Source organism: Danio rerio, chromosome 10 (genome assembly GCF_052040795.2).
Source record: "Danio rerio strain M-AB ecotype USA chromosome 10, GRCz13ab, whole genome shotgun sequence".
Classification (NCBI taxonomy): Eukaryota; Metazoa; Chordata; class Actinopteri; order Cypriniformes; family Danionidae; genus Danio; species Danio rerio.
Window position 1 is genome coordinate 27022667 of NC_141030.1, and position 21213 is coordinate 27043879.

The following is a 21213-nucleotide window of genomic DNA, read 5'->3' on the forward strand; positions in this document are numbered from 1 at the left end:
AGTAGGTGCCAGCCTTATGGTCAATACCAATAATCCAGGCTGGTGTGATTGATCCTCTTATACTGTAGTGAAACACAACTAGTGTACAGTCTGAGGAGGTACTGTAAACTGTTGAAATTGGAACGTTATTCAAAAACAAACATCATCTCCATGGATGTACTACGTTCAGAAGTCATCACATCATTGTTTTCTGTGCATAGTGTTGGGCTGAGTCAACCAAAACGGCATGATACAATAGCCCCTTTCACACATACAGACCTTTCCGGAAAATTGCAGGTAATTTTCCAGAAAGGTCTGAATGTGTGAACAGGCCCTTTTTGAAAATATTGTTAAATTCATTCTGGCTTTTTTTTTTTGGAAAGAGAAGTTGTATTATTATCAGATATTTGTCGGAATGCTGCGCTTTGTGAACGCAGAAGGAAGATTGCCGGAAAGAGAGCATTCACGTCCACACTGTTTATGAAATATTGAATATTGAAATACTGAATATTGAATATTTTTCCAGACACATTTAGCTGCTAGCTGTTAGTCAGATAATGTTTCTAGATTCCTTCTGAATGCCAACTATGTAAAAAATTAGTGATAATGCTTGTGATAAACCGCTGTTTGTTTACCTTCAGGCTGCTTCAGTTGCTTGTGCACGTGAAGCGGAGGAGCCGGTGAGCTCCAGCCCACACAACATCTCGACATGCAAAAGTTTTCCTCCATATGTTTTCATCGCAGGTGTACACATAACTTATCCATCCACAGAATTTGTAATGTAGTCAAGCGTGTAAACATTTATCTGCAGTTTGCAATTCACCCTTTGAATGTCTCACAAGCAGCTGCATAAATGATAAAGCTTTAAATAAATGTGAACCCGCCGAACCCCTTCTACACAATATACAAACGCCGGACACTTTTACAAACATAAGTGCAGCCATTTGGAGATCGTTTCTGGTTAATGATGTCAGAATTTACCAGTATTCTGGAATGGATGTGTGAATGATCTATTCTGGAAAAAATCCAGAATATCCTGTGCCTGTGTGATCTTTTTTATGAATTTACCGGTAAAGTTGTTCCAGAAATTGTTCGGATATTTACTGGTATTACTGTGTGAAAGGGGCTAATATCTAATATGAAACATTGTGATGGTCAATGTAGATACCCATGTTATGTTCTAGCATGTTTTACTATGTATATACATTTTTGTTTGTATCATATTTTTTAAAAACATTAAAAATATACAATAACTAATTTAGCTTTCTCTTGAATGCTGTACTTTTAGGATAAACATAAATAATAAACATAATAATAATGTTTTTTTTAGTGTATTGACGGCTTCTCTTTATTTTGCTATTTCACATGATCCCTGTTGAAAACAAATAAAAAAATACAGAGAATATAAATAAAATGTATAATAAAATATTCAGGCAAAATACAACACTGATGTTTCTATCACTTTATACCAATATAATTTAAAGCACATTTTTTTGAATTAACACAAATTATTAGGGTTTTAGTTTCATCATCCACATCAATAAAGATATGTTAAATTTATATATATAGAATATATCACTTACAGTTAAGAATATATAGATGACAAAATGTTCTTTCTTCTTGTACAAATCATTGATGAAATGCTAAAATCATTAACCATAAACTGATCAACTGTCAGTACTTTTGATCTATCAGCAACAACCAACACAAAAGTGCAGACAAAAGATTTTCAACACCATCTGCTAAAACAATGATCAAGCACCCGAATAATTTAAATGTATAGGATCCCAACAGCAATTTTATGTTTAATAGATGTCTAATAGACATCTAAACATAGATCACTTGGATAAAACAAAGTTAAACTTGGGCTGTCAGTTGAAATCTAATATACATCTAAGAATAGTCTAAAACTATATTCGTCATCAAATACTGCTTAGACAGACTTTATATGTGTAGTCATTCATTCTTTTTTATTTGATGACTAGTCTAGTTTTGGGCTATAAGATATCTATTGGATTTTAACTGAAAGCCCAAATTTAGCCTTGTTTTAAATAAGCAGTGTTTAGATGTCCATTGGTACATACATGATACTTCTTTTAAAAAACAAAATATTGTTTTCTGGGATATGAATGATTAAGCATCAAATCGGCATAAGCATTAAATAAGCATTAAAACACATATCAGATGAGAAAGGTTCCTTGAACTGAAAAGTTTCCTTTAACTGGAAGAGCATGCAAATATAGTCACAGCTAAAACTATTAACTATTACATTATAAACTTTTGATGTACCAGAAAAAAACCTAAACATTTTAGCAGACAAGTCTAACGTGACTAACAATCGACAAACCTCAAATAAATTTAATTATACAGAAACCGAATAATTAGTTGTTAAAAGCCATATTTAAATCCCACACAAAAATCATAAATACTTCAACATTTCTATATAACGACAGTTCCTTATTGCATTACTGCTTGCCACATAAATGCGGATGAGGAACATAACACATGTGTAATGTTAGTGTGCTCTTATCTCGATTATACCGAAAAAGAAAGAAAACATGGACAAACAACTGCTGATGCATGTAAAAGATATCTATAAAAATCAATCTGAAAAAGAGATCACAGTCAAATTGCAACAAGACTCCAGACATCTGAACTCACACAGGTACTGAGATTAATCATAAATACATTCCATCATGCAAGATTTGATAAATAATGACTCAGAGGTGTGGACTCGAGTCATGTGACTTGGACTCGAGTCAGACTCGAGTCATGAATTTGATGACTTTAGACTCGACTTGACAAAATATAAAAAGACTTGCAACTCGACTTGGACTTGAACATAAATGACTCGGACTTTGACTAGGACTTGCCCCTATTGACTTGTAAAGACTTGCTGCTTCCCATGAAAAGCCCAACGATAAAAAAGTATGTTGACATAGACCGCTCTCTCTCTCTCTCCGTTTATGTGTGCGTGTGTGTGACAGCATGCGCGCCCGCGTGTGTGTGAGCATGCGCGCTTTCGGCATGACGTCCAATCAAAGCACGGTAGATTGTTTTGATTCGACAGTATCCAACGTGACTACTATGAGGCGCGGGAGTGGACAAAAGTCAAGCGAACGCAGAGAGAATTTGAATTTGAACTTGAGATCGAGCCAATACTCGCGTGCCAATACTCGCTCTCTCTCTCTCTCTCTCTCTCACATACAACATACACCTCTCTCTCTCTCTCTCTCTCTCGTGCATTCAGTCTCTTTGCGTTCGCTTGACTTTTGTTTACGATGGCGTCTCATACCTTTAGTGATTTTGCTCTCACGGGATCCTGTTAAACTGACCCTTCGCTAAGCCACGCCCAAAAACCGCCACCCACCAATCGCGGCTTACCAATCGTAGCTACGGGCAGAGGCTCTGTCAAGCTTTCGAGCGAGGGAAACAAGCCAAATCGTTGCGCAATTGGATTGTGAAAATCTGACACCTGCTATCCTAAAAGTTTGGACTGGGTGGTGGGATTTTTTCCCTTTTCAAAACCAAAGCCCAAGAGGAGAAATGCCAGCGTGGATCAAGCTGTGTGAGGGGCGGTAAAGGAGTTAACAGCTAAGTTGGTTTTGTTTTCGATATTCACATTCAGTGATAGGTGGCAATAACTCACACTCCTCTTATCCTAAACAGATCTAAACTGTGTTTCTTATAAAAAAAACAAAAAAAAAAAAAAAAAGCAGGTTATGCTTCCCAGCGGTCTTTTTCTTTTTTTTCCCCACTCGATATTATGAGCCAGGGCTCGACAATAAGGACTGCCCGATGGCCCGGGGCCAGCGTGCGAGACAGTCGGGCCAGTGTACAAAATGTTACTGGCTCGATCGGGCCAGCTGCTGCCTTTTTGCCTGCCAGATCGAGCCAGAGCTGCGTGCTGCGACTGTCTGTCAATTGTGTGCAAATACAATCTTACGGTGCTTTCACACATAGACGTTTGTTTCGGAATCTGTCTCGTTTCACCCGTTAGCGCGTTTTTTTTTGGCATATATCCAGCAGTTGCGCTCGCATCCGCGCAAAATCAATCAGTCCAAGATCGCCTGAATGAGACGCGGTCTCTGTCCTATTGAGCGTATCGATTGTAGCGAGAAAACAAAACAATGCAACGAACTAACGACCCAGGCTATATCACAGTGTACTATGATCGTGTAATAGCCATATATACGGCTATATGAAGAGGGAATGATGAGCAGGGCGAGATGTCATTCTTACCGGTAAATGCGAAAGTGAAAGCATGCTGAAATATTACCGAGAGCTGTTTATCCAGCCTGATCTCGGTTTATCCGTCAGGAAAATTGACCGAAATTACTATGTTAATTTTTCCATATTTTAATCGTATAAAATGTTGTATTAGGCCTGTTGTTTTGTTCATTTCCGCACTGACAGTTCGAAAGAAAGATTTACATTGATCTGATGCAGTCTCGGTTCATCTGCTATGTCTCTCTATAATTTAAGTCTAAAATACAGAATTATAGTCAACGTTTCTTTAATAGATTGATTAATTCAATTGATCGATTTCTACAAAACCTGACAATTGAAATGAGGCTCTGTATATATGAGAAAGTCTGACCTCGATTTGTTTTCGGTGACGATGTCTGTGGGTTGTTAAATTAAAGTGCACATTTTCACTTATAAAATATTCTATACACAATACACAAACGTTTGGGGTCAGTGTGATTAAATATGTTAAAATAAGCTTCTTCTGCTCACCAAGGCTGCAATTATTTCATCATAAATACAAATTGTGAAATGTTGCACTATAAAATAACTGTTCAAAAGTAGTTTATCATTTAATTTATTCATTTATTCCAGTGATTTTAAAGATGAGATTTCAGCTTCAGTACTCCAGTCACATGATCCTTCAGAAATCACTAATATTAATTATTATTATATTTATTAATGGTAAAAGTTATAAAATCAATAATGTCTGGAGTAACTATTTTATTTGAAACTAAATACAATAACAAAGCAGTTATTTAAAATTTTAATAAATATTTAACAATTACACCTTTTTTACATTTATAAATATAGCCTTGATGAACTGAATAGTTTTCCTTAAACATTTTAAAAATTACCGTAAATATATATACAGATTTATTAGCCCCCTTTTGTTTTTTGTTTTTTCTTTTTAAAATATTTCGTAAATGATGTTTAACAAAGCAAAGAAATGTTGATATTTTGTCTGATAATATTTTTTCCTCTGAACAAAATCTTATTTGTTTTATTTTGGCTAGAATAAAAACATTTTTTAAACCATTTTAAGGTAAAATTTATTAGCCTCTTAAGCTAATTGTTTTTCAGACTGTCTACAGAACAAACCATCATTATACAATAACTAGCCTAATTACCCTAACCTGCCTAGTTAACCTAATTACCCTAGTTAAGCCTTTAAATGTCACTTTAAGCTGTATAGAAGTGTCTTGAAGAATATCTAGTAAAATATTATTTACAGTCATCATGACAAAGATAAAATAAATCAGTTATTAGAGATGAGTTATTAAAACTATTATGTTTAGAAATGTGCTGAAAAAATCTGTTCTCTGTTAAATAGAAATTGGGGAAAAAAATAAACAGGGGTGCTAATAATTTAGGGGAACTAATAATTCTGAAATCAACTGTGTGTGTGTATACACACACACACACACGCACATTCAAATAGCGATTAACTTCTTTTTTTTTTTTTTTTGGTTGGGCCAGTGAAAATTTGGGCAGGGCAAGTAAAAATCAGAACCACTGGCCCGATCGGGCCAGTAGAAAAAATCCTTAGCGTTGAACCCTGTGAGCACTGCTTAGTTTAAACCCTCGCTATTGTAACGCATATAAATACATACACTAATATTTGCTGGTAGGAAAAATCTATTTGTTCACTTCTGTTATTTATACTTTGATTTGCATTTCAATTTTTTTTCTTCCACTTAACTGCAAATTTGAATAAAAACTGGATAAAGAGCACACAAACATGCTGACAGTAATAGGTACTGTACACTGTTATGGGTCAATGATGCTAATATTCGGCACAAATCCATCAGTTTCTTAGGTTATTAGATTATTTTATACTTTCACCTCTCCTGCTGTGCATGAACTATGCTGTTGAATGTTCAGCGTATGAGGTGGCTAGGCTAACCTTGCTTCAATTTTGATAAAATTATTCTCTTATCAGTTGCTATTATGTTGTGAATATACCCCTGTAATGTATACTGCAGTCCTCTTTTGTCTGGCTTTCTCAGATATCTCACCTGTTTGCCAAAAATGACTAATTAAATCCTTGGGAATGTCTGACACCAGCGCATACACACTGTAATAGATGTGCCAGGCATGAAAGCTTGACAGGCGTAGTAGCAACAGTAACTAAGGAGGGCGAGGCTTAGCGAAGGGTTATTCCAAGAATGTTGATATGGTTTCTTTCTTGCTTTACTATTTATTAACAATACACAAAAAACTAAAAGGTTAAGGTAAATTCTTTAATAAATTCTAGTGTTTTTGAGTATTATACTTGTTGTATACTTGTATTATACTTATGTTTTAGGCTAGTATTATTTACGACTTGTTAATGAATGCTTCATAATACAGTAGTATTACCAATAGTGAACAGATAAAATAATACAAAGTGTAGTTTTACTACAGTAAAGTGTAGGGATTTGTAGTATAAAATACCCTATATTGTAAAATAATACAGCACTGGGTAATTTGTTTATATTACACTTGTGTTACCATAGCAACTATAGTATTTCCACAACTGATCAATTGAAGTTCTTTACTGTAGTAGGCTACTGTTCAAAACACAGTACATGCCAATATACGTGTTCAGTGGCCCTGTGGAACAGCTTTCCTCAAAATGAAGAGGATGACATGGAAAATGTCCTCCACAATCTCATCAGCAAAGTGGAAGCCAGCAGACACTAGTTTACTTTATTTTAGCTGCCATGATAAAATGAGATTGATAGTGAGATTACTGTAGACTATAATACCTTTTCAAGTGTTTCCTTATTTTTATCACAGTTACATTTCTGCTTGCATTAGTTTTTGTTTAAATGCTTTTAAAATAAAATGCATTCTTTACATCCAACATCTATTCCAGGGGTGCCTTATAGTGGTGTAAACCCCTTTACAAGGGGTGTTACCCCTGTGTAAACTCTAGCCACCCCTGTGGCCAACCCGATATGATTTTGCTGTTGACATTATTTATTTAAATCTACTTACATAAATGCAATACAATGCAATATTTCAATAAATAAATAGCCACTAAAAAATTATTGTGGATTGATTGGTGCCACTGACGTAGCTGGCCTCTTCTGGCCCCCCTTAAGCAAATTTTCAGGGGGGCACCACTGGTCTATTCTCTGTCTTTAAGTGTTTGAAACTGAAAATATCTCATCATATAAAACAACCAAAAATGTTATGGTTTATTAGATTAAACATTTAATATGTAAGTCTATTTTAGTATTTTGGTTATTGTTATTAAACAGTGCAGCAATATGAATCATATCAAAAAGCATGAAAGGAAGAGGGAACACGACACAAATTGTGAGTTTGCATATAATCTCTGAGAGCGCTCAAGAAAATTTGTGTGTGAGCAGTGCATATTTGAGAGCGAGAGAAAATTTGAGAACTCGCAATCAGTTTTGTCCACAAACAGAGGAAATCCGTGCACGAGCATCACACAAGGTAGAGAGCAAAGCTCTTCAACGCTATGTGAAGAAAACAACATTATTGTTTGTATGAAGTAGCCTACTTCATTAACAATATGTGCTACCATTTTACATTGCTGCAAGACAGATTTGCAGCAATATCTTTTTAGCACACACGAGATTCAATTGACAAAATTCCAATTTCACTCAATTTAACTTTGCGGCATATACAGGAGTTGGTCTACTGCTGCCTCATTGAGGTTATGTAATTTTGGTTAATCACAAGTTGATCACCGAAGACATAACATACGGGCACAACTAAACTTAATGAATTAGACAGCAGTAGACCTGCAATTTCTGTGTGATGAGGCAAAATGGAGTCTTTTTTTGGTGGAACTCGTTCTTGTGCATTATGCTGTGGAGACGAGACGCAGCACTGTTCAGTACTTTTTCAGAAAATTGCATTTGTATTTTTATATATCTGAGCAATGTTCTTTAATAAAAAAAGGTTTGTTTAATTAATACAGATCTTACAACCATACCTAATCTGTATATATTTTATTTTTCTGTTAAAAAGACTCGAAAAGACTCGAAAATCAAACTGCAGGACTTTGGACTTGACTTGAGACTTGTTGTCTTTGACTCGGGACTTGACTCGGGACTTGCCTGTCTTGACTCGGGACTTGACTCGGGACTTGAGGGCAATGAATTGAGACTTACTTGTGACTTGCCAAACAATGACTTGGTCCCACCTCTGTAATGACTCATTTTTCATGGTTTCAACTGATGCTATGGTAAACTGATAAATAGAAAGAATAAACTCATCTTCGTTAATTTTCAAGAAGTGATTCAGTGAGGATGAGAAGCTCCAGACTAGTTTTTTATATATAGTAGCAGACTTTGTAAAACCATGCTGGAGTAGGTTGGGGTATCTTTAAGCATACACAGGTTTGTACATATATTCTGAGTACTATCTGCTAGTTACTGGTAGTTGAGTGTAATTGTGAATAAAAGTTCTGCCTGTTCTGTTAACAGATGTATACACTTACAATCAGTCCAGTTTTTACTATAGGTCCAATGAAGCAAAGAACTTGGATGTAAGCAAAAAAGACTGTATGAAAAGTATGTGTACTGTTCTGTGTGTGTATGAATGCTTGCAACTCCCTACCTAAACACTGCGGCCCAAAATGGCTAAAAAAATAAAAATAAATTAAGGTTAAAGAACATAAGGCTACCAATAATATGGATCCATGGATGATTTCCTTCTTTTAACACTCAAACGTTAAAGAATATTTTATTTTATTTTAGTTATTCAGTTATTTACATGTAGATGTGTATTTATAGTTTTGTTTGTTTCTTTTCTAATCATTTCATTTATCAATTTATTTAATACAGTTGAACTCAGAGTTATTAAATCCCTTGAATTATTAACCCCTCATAAATTATTACCCTCCTAAATTATTACCCCCCCCCCCCAAATTATTAGTCCTCCTGTTTATTTTTTTCACATCACATTATTTTTTTAACACATTTCTAAATATAATAGTTTTAATAACTAATTTCTATGAATTGAACTAATTTATTTTATCTTTGCCATGATGACAGTGAATACTATTTGACTAGATATTTTTTAGGCTTAAAGTAACATTTAAAGCCTTAACTATGTTAATTAGGTTAACTATGTAGGTTAAGGTATTTAGGCAGGTTATTGCGTAATGATGCATTGTTCTGTAGACTATTGAAAAAAATAGCTTAAAGGGGCTAATAATTTTGACCTTAAAATGGTTAAAAATAAATAAATAAATAAAAAGAAGACAAAATATTATCAGACATACTGTGAAAATTTCCTTGCTCTGTTAAACATGATTTAGGATATATATATAGCGATATATATATATGCAGCGATAAATAACTTTTTGATACAGACTATGTTTCCTTGCAGTTTTGTTTTGCCAAATTCACAAGAGGCTGTCATGTACATTTGCACATATGTGCCATTTTTCGCAAATCCACTAGAGGCCGCTGTGTACATTTCTGGTTATCCCTCACAGCCACATGTTTTTACTATGCCATCACACTATGCTCTTTGCTTTGGGTTTTGTTTTACTTGGCTTCTGTAAATATCAATTGCCAAAACCAAACTATAGTCCTCAAGGAACATAATTCTCGGTTCTCAGAAATGTATCCCTGGGAACATTTTCCCAATGAGCCTGTGTTGGTCGATTGTCCTCATAACTTTATCTTCTTACAATGCACTTAGGTCTTTTACGATTACTCAAGAGAACTCATAGATTTATGGTGATTTTCAAGCACCACTTAGGTAAAGGTGCTTTCGGTAAACAGACCCTAACATTAGATCATGTCGCAAGGTCATTTGATGATTACTAAGGCTTATAATGCTTTTAGGAAATGATCACCATAACAATACAACAGGAACCAAGTGAGTTAGAGATTGTGTTTGTGTACGTGTCTTCATTTGTGGTGTTTAGAAGATGGTCAAATTGCATTTATCAATTATGAGTTTTTGATATTAATTTGCAATTGTCTCATGTGCTCAGGATTTTGTTAAGAAACGGTGCTTCTGCAGTCTGGAAGGAAATGAATGACAGTGTTGTTGAGAAAACATGGATGTGGTTGATGGCAGCACACTAAACTTAAAAGGAAATTTACCAAACTGAAATGATTATTATGCTAGAAATTATTCCCACATGATTCTGAATATCTCATTTTGATCTATAGTTTCAGCTTCTGGACTTCTGGAGAGCCAAATTGATGCAGAGAAGAGAATTGTGCTGTCTGTGGATAGAGTGTCATAATGGCCTTCTTCAGGGAGGTATGATATCTTATGATACGACGCTTTACAATAGATCTATGAGATGAATATTTGTCACCTTTCTTTAGCATAGTGTATTAGTAGTCTTATTCTACTTTAGCACTGCCCTAAATGGCTTCAAATATAAAATTCACTGCTTTAAATCTCCTAATAATCTGTCTGTGTATGTGTATTTTCCTAAAATAAAAGTTCATAAAGATGGTATGCATTGTTTTTGTTAATAATACTCAATACAGTCTTATAAAAAGTACGGTGAAGTATTTTGCATTTTCTAATCCTTAATGTGTGATGTAGCGAACATAAAGGAGGTTTTTCACGGCCGATTTTGATTGCAGGTTTTTTTTTTAGTACAAACAAATTGGACATTGTTTCTGATCCTGAATTTAAAATTCTATAAATAAGTACAATATATAAAGTATATTAGTATATTTCTCTAATCAAAGGCTACACTATCTGATGTGATTTAAAATAACATGCACTGTTGGCACCAGAGGTGTAGTGGTTAGTGCACATGCACTCCGGTGCTTACGGCGACCTGAGTTCGATTCCGCCTCGCTGTCCTTTGACGGTCCTTCTCCTCTCTCTGCTCCCAATGCTTTTCTGTCAATTCTCTCTACTTTCCTATCCAAAATAAAGGTGAAAACCCTGTAAAAATAATTATATAAAAAAGACATGCACTATAATCACAATCCACACAAAGAGTAGCTTGGGTAAGTGGGTGATTTAAATTAGACTGCATCTATTTAAAATTAACAAGTAGAAACAATGATCTGAATTTAGTTTAGCAAAAGTACTTCAAGCAAACATTAAATTAAATGAATTTACACTTTAGTGGTGCTTTTACAACCGCAGCAATAGTGTGGTTTCTGTGGTTAGATCTGTAAACTGCACTGGTGTTTAATATGCTTTATACAGAAACAATCTAAAAGGGAAATATTATCTATGCTTTTCCAAAGACAATGGCTTCCCCCCTGTAGATACTTCAATAAAACCGTCCCTTTGTGTCTTTTATTTTAATGTATCATAACTTGTGCATACAACCAAGAAACTTTGCATTTGTTAATCACACGCCAAGCATTCATTAGTTGATTCAGTTGCATTCTTTTGAAAATAAAACTTTTATTCCACAATTAAATTTAAAAACTCCACAAACAACATCTCATTCTCTTAAAACAAACATGTTTAAATAGTGAGTAAGCAGGTTGGCTTTCTTAAACAACCTAATTAGATAATAATAATCAAGACAAACACCTAAGAGTTTAGATTGAGAAAGTTTGAAACTGGAGGAAAAATATTCACATGCACACTTCTGAATCTCATAAAAGGGATTAAGTTATATGTGTAATTGTTAAATATTGTTTTATGATTATTGTGAATCTAGACATACTGTAAATGGTAGACACTGCTTAAAACATGACTTCCACTAATTTATATCTGCATTATCCTTATATATTCTTCTGCCAGCCTCAACTGCATATCAGCTTGAAAAGATATAAAAAAGAATAAGGGAAAAAATAAACACTTTTTTTTCTCTGTTTATATTTATGATTGAATATATGCTTGAATTTGTTTCAGTAAATTTTCTTTCTAAATGTCTGGTAAACTCTAACATGGTTATCCATTAAGTTTTTTGTACACTTTAAAACGTTCGAGGTTACAGAAGTAACCCTTCGTTCCCCGAGGAGGGGAACGGAAGTGCCATAAAGTGGATTGATTGAAATCCACGAATGGGAGATTCGGATCAGAAGCTGCTTGTCTGGAGAGTATTGAACGGGCCAATGAATGAAAATTAATTGGCAGCGTAAGCTTGCAAACGCCATCCTTTTAAGCTGAAGAGACTTTCAAACAGCTAAGGGACAGTCATTATGGCGACGGAGTATGGCACTTCCGTTCCCCTCCTCGGGGAATGAAGGGTTACTTCTGTAACCTCGAACGTTCCCCTTCGGTTGGGGAACTTCAGTGCCATAAAGTGGATTGATTGAAATCCACGAATGGGAGAAGTATGGAAAGCGCCATAATGACTGCACCTTACCAACGCCCCTGATGAGGGGATAGTCAAGCAAGCGTGACGCACCCACATCATGGGAGGCCCGGTCCTCCAACGTGTCCCTGGCCCTAACTTATCCTACTTCGACAGAAGTCTTACGGATTTAGATATATTTTTTGGCAGCCGTGAGCATCTAGATAATTCTAGGAAAATACGATAGTACGTTTGGAAGCGTGCAATCCCGATAGGGAGGACGCTGCGGAGACCATCCGTTACCCAGAGGGGATAGATGGCAGGATTACATATGGACTAGCCCTAAAAAGGGGGAGTACGCATAGCAAAGAGTGGTTAGCTGAGAGGGAAGACACGGGTCCGCCCAGGGGGGGGACTTAACCATGGCGGAATAAGCATATGGGATCGCCTAGTGGGGATCACGCATAGCAGGCACCTATACCCAAAACGCGGGCTGACCAGCGGGCAGACCTACAACGTAGTGGGCCAGCAAGTGACTCCTCCGCTGAGTCAGTGCCGGGCGCCACGGAGGAATCTGCAGGGCTCACCTGACGGGGAACTTTACTGACAGATAAAAGGGCGCACGTATCTCCATGTTAGGGAAAATGGCGCAGCAAGCGTGTCTCAACACCCTACCGAGTTGTTTCCTCAATCACCAAAGGATTACCTAATACCCTTGAGGAAACCGGCTCCACTCGCAGATTGTAAAACCTTGCAAATGTGTTGGGTGTCGCCCAGCCCGCAGCTCTACAGATGTCTGTTAGAGAGGCGCCGCGTGCACGCGCCCAAGAGGATGCAACGCTCCGAGTGGAGTGTGCACGCACTCCCGGGGGACACGGCTGACCTCGACTCGAATAAGCGAGTGAAATGGCATCCACAATCCAGTGGGATAATTTTTGTTTCGATACGGCACTTCCCTGCTGCCGACCGCCATAACAGACAAAGAGCTGCTCAGATGATCTAAAATTCTGAGTACGGTCCACATAAATACGCAGAGCGTGAACTGGACAAAGTAAAGAAAGGGCTAGGTCTGCCTCCTCCGGGGGCAGCGCTTGCAGGTTCACTACCTGATCTCTAAAGGGGGTGGTAGGAACCTTGGGCACATAACCCGGACGCGGTCTCAGGATGACGTGAGAGTAATCCGGCCCGAATTCCAGGCACCAGTCACTGATCGAAAATGCCTCCAGGTCCCCGACCCTCTTGATGGAGGCCAACGCAACCAGCAGAGCTGTCTTCAGGGACAGAAATCTTAGAGATACTGATTCGAGAGGCTCAAAGGGATCGGATCGCAAACTCGTGAGAACGAGGGCGAGATCCCAAGAGGGCATGAGAGGAACCCCTAAGGAACCGGATGATGAGGTTATGCTTTCCCACGGTGCCGCCAGCTACCGCGCTATGATAAGCAGAGATGGCGGCCACGTAAACCTCGAGAGTGGAGGGCGACAGCCTGCTGTCCAACTTCTCTTGAAGGAAAGAGAGCACAACACTCATCTGGCAGTTTTGAGGCTGGAGGAGAGCGATTGGCTCTGGCTCCGCACCCTGACTCCAGAGATGGGGCTGGAGGGCTGAGGGAAGGGAGACCGTCCCCCCAGCACTCGTGAGCCACTGGCGAAGCACGTAGAATCTGCGAGCCGGAAGGCAGCGCGTCCCGGACTGGCAGAATTCGTGCTGTCACATCCGGGGAAGGGGAAAAGTGCTCTTTTATTGATGTTTTGGAGGCACTGAAAAGTACCGTTGTAATCGGGGCCCCGCCCTCCAGTGGGGAAAGAGCAAGTTTCCTCTTCTCCGGATGGCCTGTCTCAGGGACGCTTCGCGGTCTGTTTACCGGACTTAACGGCGCCCTGGGCAGGGGGGGCTGCCTGCTTTCGAGGTGTATGCCGCGCCCGCTTGGCCGGAGGCGCAGGCGGGGGCGGGGCAGCACTCGTTGGCGGGCGCCCTCGGCGAGGAGCAGCGGAGGTGGATGGCTCGGCGGGCGGAACGGGCTTACGGCCACGCCGATAGATGACATTGCCCATCGCATCCGACTGCTCTTTCACCGCCTTGAATTCCTGGGTGAATTCACCGACGGTGTCGCCGAACAGGCCAGCCTGGGATATGGGCGAGTCAAGAAAGCGAACTTTGTCAACATCACGCATATCGGCCAGGTTTAGCCAGAGGTGGCGTTCCTGGACCACAAGTGTGGACATCGTCCTGCCCAGCGCACACGCGGCGGACTTAGTAGTACGAAGAGCATAGTCGGTCGCGGTGCGCAGCTCATGTAATAAGCTTGGGTTGGACCCGCCCTCGTGCAGCTCGGCCAGCGCCTGCGCTTGGTAGCGCTGGTAGGTGGCCATCGCGTGCAAAGCAGAAGCAGCCTGGCCCGCAGCCTTATAAGCTCTGGCTCCAAGGGAGGCAGACAACCTACAGGCTTTGGACGGGAGGCGGGGCAAACCCCGCCACGTAGAGGCGCCGCGCGGACAAAGATTGACCGCGATACCGCGCTCCACTGACGGGATCGCCTCATACCCCCTGGCAGCTCCGCCATCAAGGGCGGTGAGGGCGGAGGTACACGCAGCACGGGCAGAGAAAGGTGCCCTCCAAGACTGCGTGAGCCTACTGTGCACTGCCGGGAAGAAGGGGACGAGAGGCTTCGAAGGCTTCGCCTTCTGGTCCTCTACGTAGCACCCATCTAGTCGGTCCGGCCGCGGAGCTGGGGGATAAACCAGCTCCAACCCCACGGCCGAAGCAACCCGGGAAAGCACGGCTAACATGTCCGCTTCAGGATCCGATTTGACGGCGCTCACCTGCCCGGAGGGGGCGAGCGGGTCCGGATCTTCGTCGGACAGTGAAAGCCCACCCTCCGATGCCGCGGAGGACATCTGATCTCCGGTGTCAACAAGTGTGAGAGCTACCATCTGGTTAGACGGATCACTCCCACTACCCGAAGCTTGGATGAAGCGCCGTGAGGAGCGAGAGGTCCGCGAGCCCGTGGGCGGCGGATTATCTCCCGCTGGAACCCTCAGATCTGCCCGAGCGCCCGCTGCTTTTTTAGAACAGGAGGCAACTGGGGTGGCTCGCTCTCTTACGAAAGTTAGCCGCGATTTTAGCTGTGCAACGGTCATGGCATCACAATGACGAAATGAACCGCCTGCGAGTACTGCATTAACATGCTGGACCCCCAAACATGCAATGCAGTGATCGTGTCCATCATCCGGAGCCAGGAAACCCCCGCATCCAGAAACGCACAGTCGGAGCGCCATCCTGAAAGGACGTGCTGCACGACTGTGTTGCTCTTTTAGGAAAGTTTGCAACAATACGCACCGCTCTGGAGGACCGGACCCAAAGAACCGCAAGGGAGAAACCCAGCTCGACCGTCTGCCGCCGCGAAGACCCACTCTGGACCGGGAGACACACTCGTTCGCTCTGAAGTGCTGAACAGCAAGAGGAACCCTTATCGACTCACTCAGAAAGGATCGGAAGCGAAAAGGATGGCGTTTGCTAGCTTTAGGTGTGCTTATATGCTGGGATAATTGCCGATGCAGCACACCTGCGCAAGTTTACGCTGCCAATTAATTTTCATTCGTTGGCCCGTTCAATACTCTCCAGACAAGCGGCTTCTGATCCGAATCCTCCCATTCGTGGATTTCAATCAATCCACTTTATGGCACTGAAGTTCCACAACCGAAGGGGAACTATATAATTTAGAAAAAATGGACTATATTGTATTGATATTTTTCAAACTTAGAAAGAAACCGTAAATCTACATAACATTTTTGGTATTTTTGAGTTATATCTTTTAGATTTAAATATTTGAATAAAATATTTATAAAATATAAAAAAATTATTGTTTTAGTCATTTATTTTCCAAATAAGAAACATAATATCCATAACAAGATACTAAAACACATTTAAGAGGTGGCAAAAGTTCTGGATGAGAATATAAAGCAGCCAATGCCAAAATCATTTACCATAAACTTATGAGCTCTCTGGATTTCATATCAACCATTAACAATATTATTCAGAAGGCCATGATTCACACTCATTAAATAATTACTTACTATAGTTTTTATTTGACATTCTTCAGGTGATTCAAAACACAGACATTACAGCACAATGCATTCCTCAGTGTGACCTTCTGATTAATATTATTGACAAGATTAACGTACCAAAAAAAGTTTAAAAACCATGAACGCACAGTGCAAACTTCATTAATCTACCAACAACAACCCACACATTTCACAAGCCAACCGTCAATCATTATCAATTAACACCAATAAAAAACATTTTATACATTTAAACATAGAAATTCTGAATAATAACTCAGAAGTCATCATGCAGTGAGTTTCGATTCATTTGAATACAAACATAGAAACACTTCCACAAAAGCAGTTCCTAGATGCATACATACTTTGACCATTTCCTCAAAACTTGTTATTTATTGCATATGTGCTTTCCACACACAAACACAAACAGTTGAAGACCACAACCAGGTCAACTCAAAAAGAGAAAACATAATGGTGTATCATTGACGGCACTGAAACTGTCTGAAAGTGTAACTAAACCTAAAAGGATATAACTTGCAAAATGGACAAAAAGGACAGAGAAAACATTAATGGTATCTACCAAAATTATGTTACAAGAGGACAATCTGGACAAAGGATCACAGACCGCAACGCAAGGAGGATGCAGTCATCTGAACTCACAAGTACTGCACATAAATGTGACTATGAAAATCTAGAAAAAGAAACAACTTGGAGAATCCAAAACGAAGGCAGACAAACCACTGATGATATCTATGAGAATTATGTTATAGGAGGTATTTCTGGAGAAGAGATCATAGACTGCAGCACAATAAGAATCCAGCCATCTGAACTCACAGGTACTGCACATAAATGTGATTATAAAAATATAGAAAAAGAAACAACTTGGAGAATCCAAAAAGGAGGCAGACAAACCACTGATGATATCTATGAGAATGATGTGATAAGATGCATTTCTGGAGAAGAGATCAATGACAATACGATGAGAATCCAGTCATCTGAACTCACAGGTACTGAGATTAATCAAGAAAACATTACATCACACAACATAATCAGTAATGACTCTGTTTTCATGTTTTTGGGTCATGCATATTATGTTAAATATTTTTCACCTTCAGGAAGTGATTCAGTGAGAATGAGAAGCTTCAGATCAGCTACAGTGTGTTTGGTGCTGCTGTGTGTTCTTTTGCTGATTGCGGTTACAGCGCAGACTTTCTTCATCTATAACCCGACAAGTGAGAGAAAATTTCTAATATTCTAAAATCACTAATTGGAATTCAATTTGTTTACTAATGCAGATTAGTTTAGGGGGAAAGTATCGTTAGTCTGTTTAAATTGTTGTCTACCTGATCTGTTGTGTTGGTGTTGTGTGACTTATTCAAAGCTGAAAGTGTCTAGCGATTAGGATTGCAAATGTACCAATATGTCTGGTACAGGTATATTTCCATAACAACTTCATCTGAAAAAAATGGAAACTTTGGAAACTTACCAGGAATTTGTGGGAATTTACAGCAATTTATGGGAATCGATGTAAATTAATTAGAAATTTACAACATACAAATAATAAATTTGCATAAAGACTTTGTTTGATCATAAGCTGACATTCTTGCAAAGTAATACAGACACAGAAATAATGCTATTGCAGTATAAACACAATTTTAAATTGTTAGTTTAACTTTAACACCATTGCTGTTTACTCAAAGTAATATCAATACCCCCTTTCACACAGTGAAACCGGTAAATATCCGCAAAAATTGCTGGAACGACCATACCGGTAAATAAAAAAAGTGCTGCTCACACAGGCAATGACATTCTGCAATTTTTCCAGAAAAGACAAACATCATTTCCAAAAAATGCTGACATTATTAACCAGAAATGACCTCTAAATGGCTGCGTTTGTATTCGTAAACATAGAAGAGGTCTGGCTTTTGTTGATGGTTTCACACATTAATTTAAACCATTCATGCAGCTGCTTTGTCTCAGAGACCTCCAAAGTCAGAAGCGCTAACCATGGCTAAATGTTTACACATTTGAAGGAAAACAAACAGCGGTTTATCATAAGCATTTTATCGATAATTTTTTACCCAGTTGGCATTAAGAAATAACATAGAAACAGTATCTGACTAGCATCTAGCAGCTAAATGTGTCTGGAAAAATATTCAAAGGCTTTTATTTTCATAAACAGTCCAGATGCGTCTGAATGTTCTGAATGGCTGGAGTAGACGTCCCACGTCAGTGGGTTCTAATCATGAATGCACTCTTTCTGGCAATTTTCCTTCTGTGTTCAAACGTTACAACTTCTCTTTTCCCGAAAATTGCTGGAACACATGTACGGGTATTAAAAAAGGGCGTGTTCCCACATGATCCTTTTCTGCAAAATTGCCGGTAATTTTCTAAAAATATCTCTATGTGTGAAAGGGGCTACTGTTGTACCTTCTTATATGGATGTCCTGTAACACTTGAACTCAATTGCACAAATTTACTATTGCAATGTTAGTGACAACCTGGAAGATGTCTCTGTTGCTGTTGTAACCCCCTTTCCTCATGAATGATCAAGAGTGCTCTACATGCTGGACTTTAAGACATGAGATGCAGTGACCCATGTAACATGTCTTTAAAAATAGGTTCGTTTGCAAACCATGTTGCTCTCTAAAAGAAAGTTGCTCTTGAGGTGGAAGGTGCTCTATTAGAAGAATTTTTTAGTTGCCAGTGAAGACCCAGCTCACTCACTACTGAATGTGCTGTCACACTCCCTAGCAGACAGAAGAACACTGGAACAAGGAAAGTTAGAAGCTCAATAGCAGCTGTGATCTAGAAGGCTAAAGCAAAAAGTATTTTTTCTTATTTCCATAATGTATTAAGAATAATAGAAATTATTAACAACATATCAAGAGTTTAGATGCAAAAACTTCTAAGTTGTCTCAAATTTTCTTCTAAAATGCACATTTTTCTGAATGGCTGTCATGTGTAGTTTCAGTAATGTTACTCTTAGTGCAAAGAATGAGTTATTTTCATTGCATTTAAAGTGAAATAACTGAACATAAGCATTTGAGGCTGAGAAAAACACACAGTTTAAACCCAAATTTCACATGGCACTTCACGGTTTTTATATATAAACTCTTCATATTATAAACAACTATGGTAATCCAATTTGTTTTAAATTAGACTTTGTGAGTGAAAAAAGTGAATTTAGAAGTATCAATACAGTCTTTAATTAATTTCCACAGGGAAACAGAATGAGACAGGACACGAGTGTAGGAACAATGCAGCAGATCTGATCATCAGAAAGAGGAACAAGTGAGTGAAAGAGGAATATTGTGCGAGAGTGTGTTCAGCTGTTGAATAAAACACTGTACTGTAACATGTCTGAAATTAGTTTATATTTAAAATAATAATAATAATAATAATAATAATAATAATTATTAATAATAATAATAATAGTAATAATAATAATTGTGTATGATCTTGACCTAAGGATTTTGTTAATACCATATCTGCTGCTGCTGATCCCTGGATTGGTCTGAAAAAGAGTGTAATGGAGATCACATAGAGATGGATTGATGGCAGCACTCAGACCTCTTGGTGAGAAATCACTAAAGTGAACTGATTATTATCTAATAAATGATTCTCACAGTCAGAATCATACCACACATAAGGCAGCACTAAACATCTAACGCTGATTTGTAGTTTCAGTTAAAGGGCACCTGAGAAACCCAGCTTCATGTACTTGGCATACGAAAAATGTGCTACAACTTCTTCAGCGGGATGGGAAGATTTTTCATGCAGTTGTGCTTTTATATGGATCTGTGAAAAGGCTATTTTAAATGACTCATCATGACAAATACTGAGGTAGCATGTTAACATCCATATCCTCACTATTTACAGCGCAGAAGATATCTGATTTCGGATACATACAGTACATATTGCTTATTTTTTCCCCCAAAATTTAAGCTTAAACTCCAGTTTAAATGCAGACATGCAGCACAATTCTGCTCAAAACAACCCAAGTTACATCCCTCCACCAGATGCTAAAATCTTGGCACACCACTTTTTGGACAGTTTCTCATATGCTACTTTTAAACTTCAGTGAGGACTGCTAGGACGACTTGTGGTGGCTCTACATTCTACTTCTAATGGGTGATGGATGCCACTATGCACACTGGGACCTTCAATGCTGCAAAGATTTTTCAGTGCTCTTCGATACAACCCTGTCTTGGAGGTCTACAGACAATTCCATGGCTTTGTTTAAGTTCTGATATGCACTTTTAACTGTGGGACCTCAGGCAGGTGTGTTACTTTCCACATCTCAAGGATAATCAATGGAAATAGAAAGCATATGATCTTGGTTTTAAATGCAATTGCAGAGGCAGTGAATAATTAAGTGTGTCATTTCTTCATTTGTACTTCTCTGAAATGTCTCTTTCAAAATGGTTGACTAAAACATTTGAATAATCAAATAGTGCCAGCTTCTAGGTGTAATCATTAAACTTCAAAACAGACCTCTACTTGACATTCAGAGGTGATCAGAAATTCCTTTACACACTTGAAACATTTCCGCACGTCTCTGAAATATAATAAGGCATACCTCAGGAGAGCTGATATTATTTAAAGTAAAACAAAATACATTTTTGACTGAAGAAAACAGACACTAGAGAGACAAAAACTGATACAGATGATAGCTAAAACAATACTGATGCTTCAAGAGATCAAATCATAATATCATTT

General features: G+C 38.6%; 3 protein-coding genes across 23 annotated transcripts in view; 2 read left to right on the forward strand and 1 right to left on the reverse strand.

The window, feature by feature from the left end:
• Positions 1-21213, reverse strand: part of cadm2a (cell adhesion molecule 2a) — a 755249-nt gene that overhangs the window by 240622 nt on the left and 493414 nt on the right.
• Positions 1-21213, forward strand: part of LOC147842065 (uncharacterized) — a 42923-nt gene that overhangs the window by 17812 nt on the left and 3898 nt on the right. The window contains exon 4 of the mRNA XM_087270620.1: positions 10377-10470. Within this exon, the coding sequence (XP_087126746.1) occupies positions 10377-10470 (94 nt within the window). The remainder of the gene's footprint in view (positions 1-10376; positions 10471-21213) is intronic.
• LOC147842068 (uncharacterized) lies at positions 16342-17809 on the forward strand. The gene has a single exon (XM_087270676.1). The coding sequence runs from the start codon at positions 17033-17035 to the stop codon at positions 17747-17749; it is 717 nt and encodes a 238-aa protein (XP_087126802.1). The 5' UTR covers positions 16342-17032; the 3' UTR covers positions 17750-17809.

What these genes read in the sequence shown, in the direction of transcription:
- LOC147842068 (XM_087270676.1), top strand. Translation starts at nt 17,033, where the DNA reads ATGGACAAAAAGGACAGAGAAAACATTAATGGTATCTACCAAAATTAT.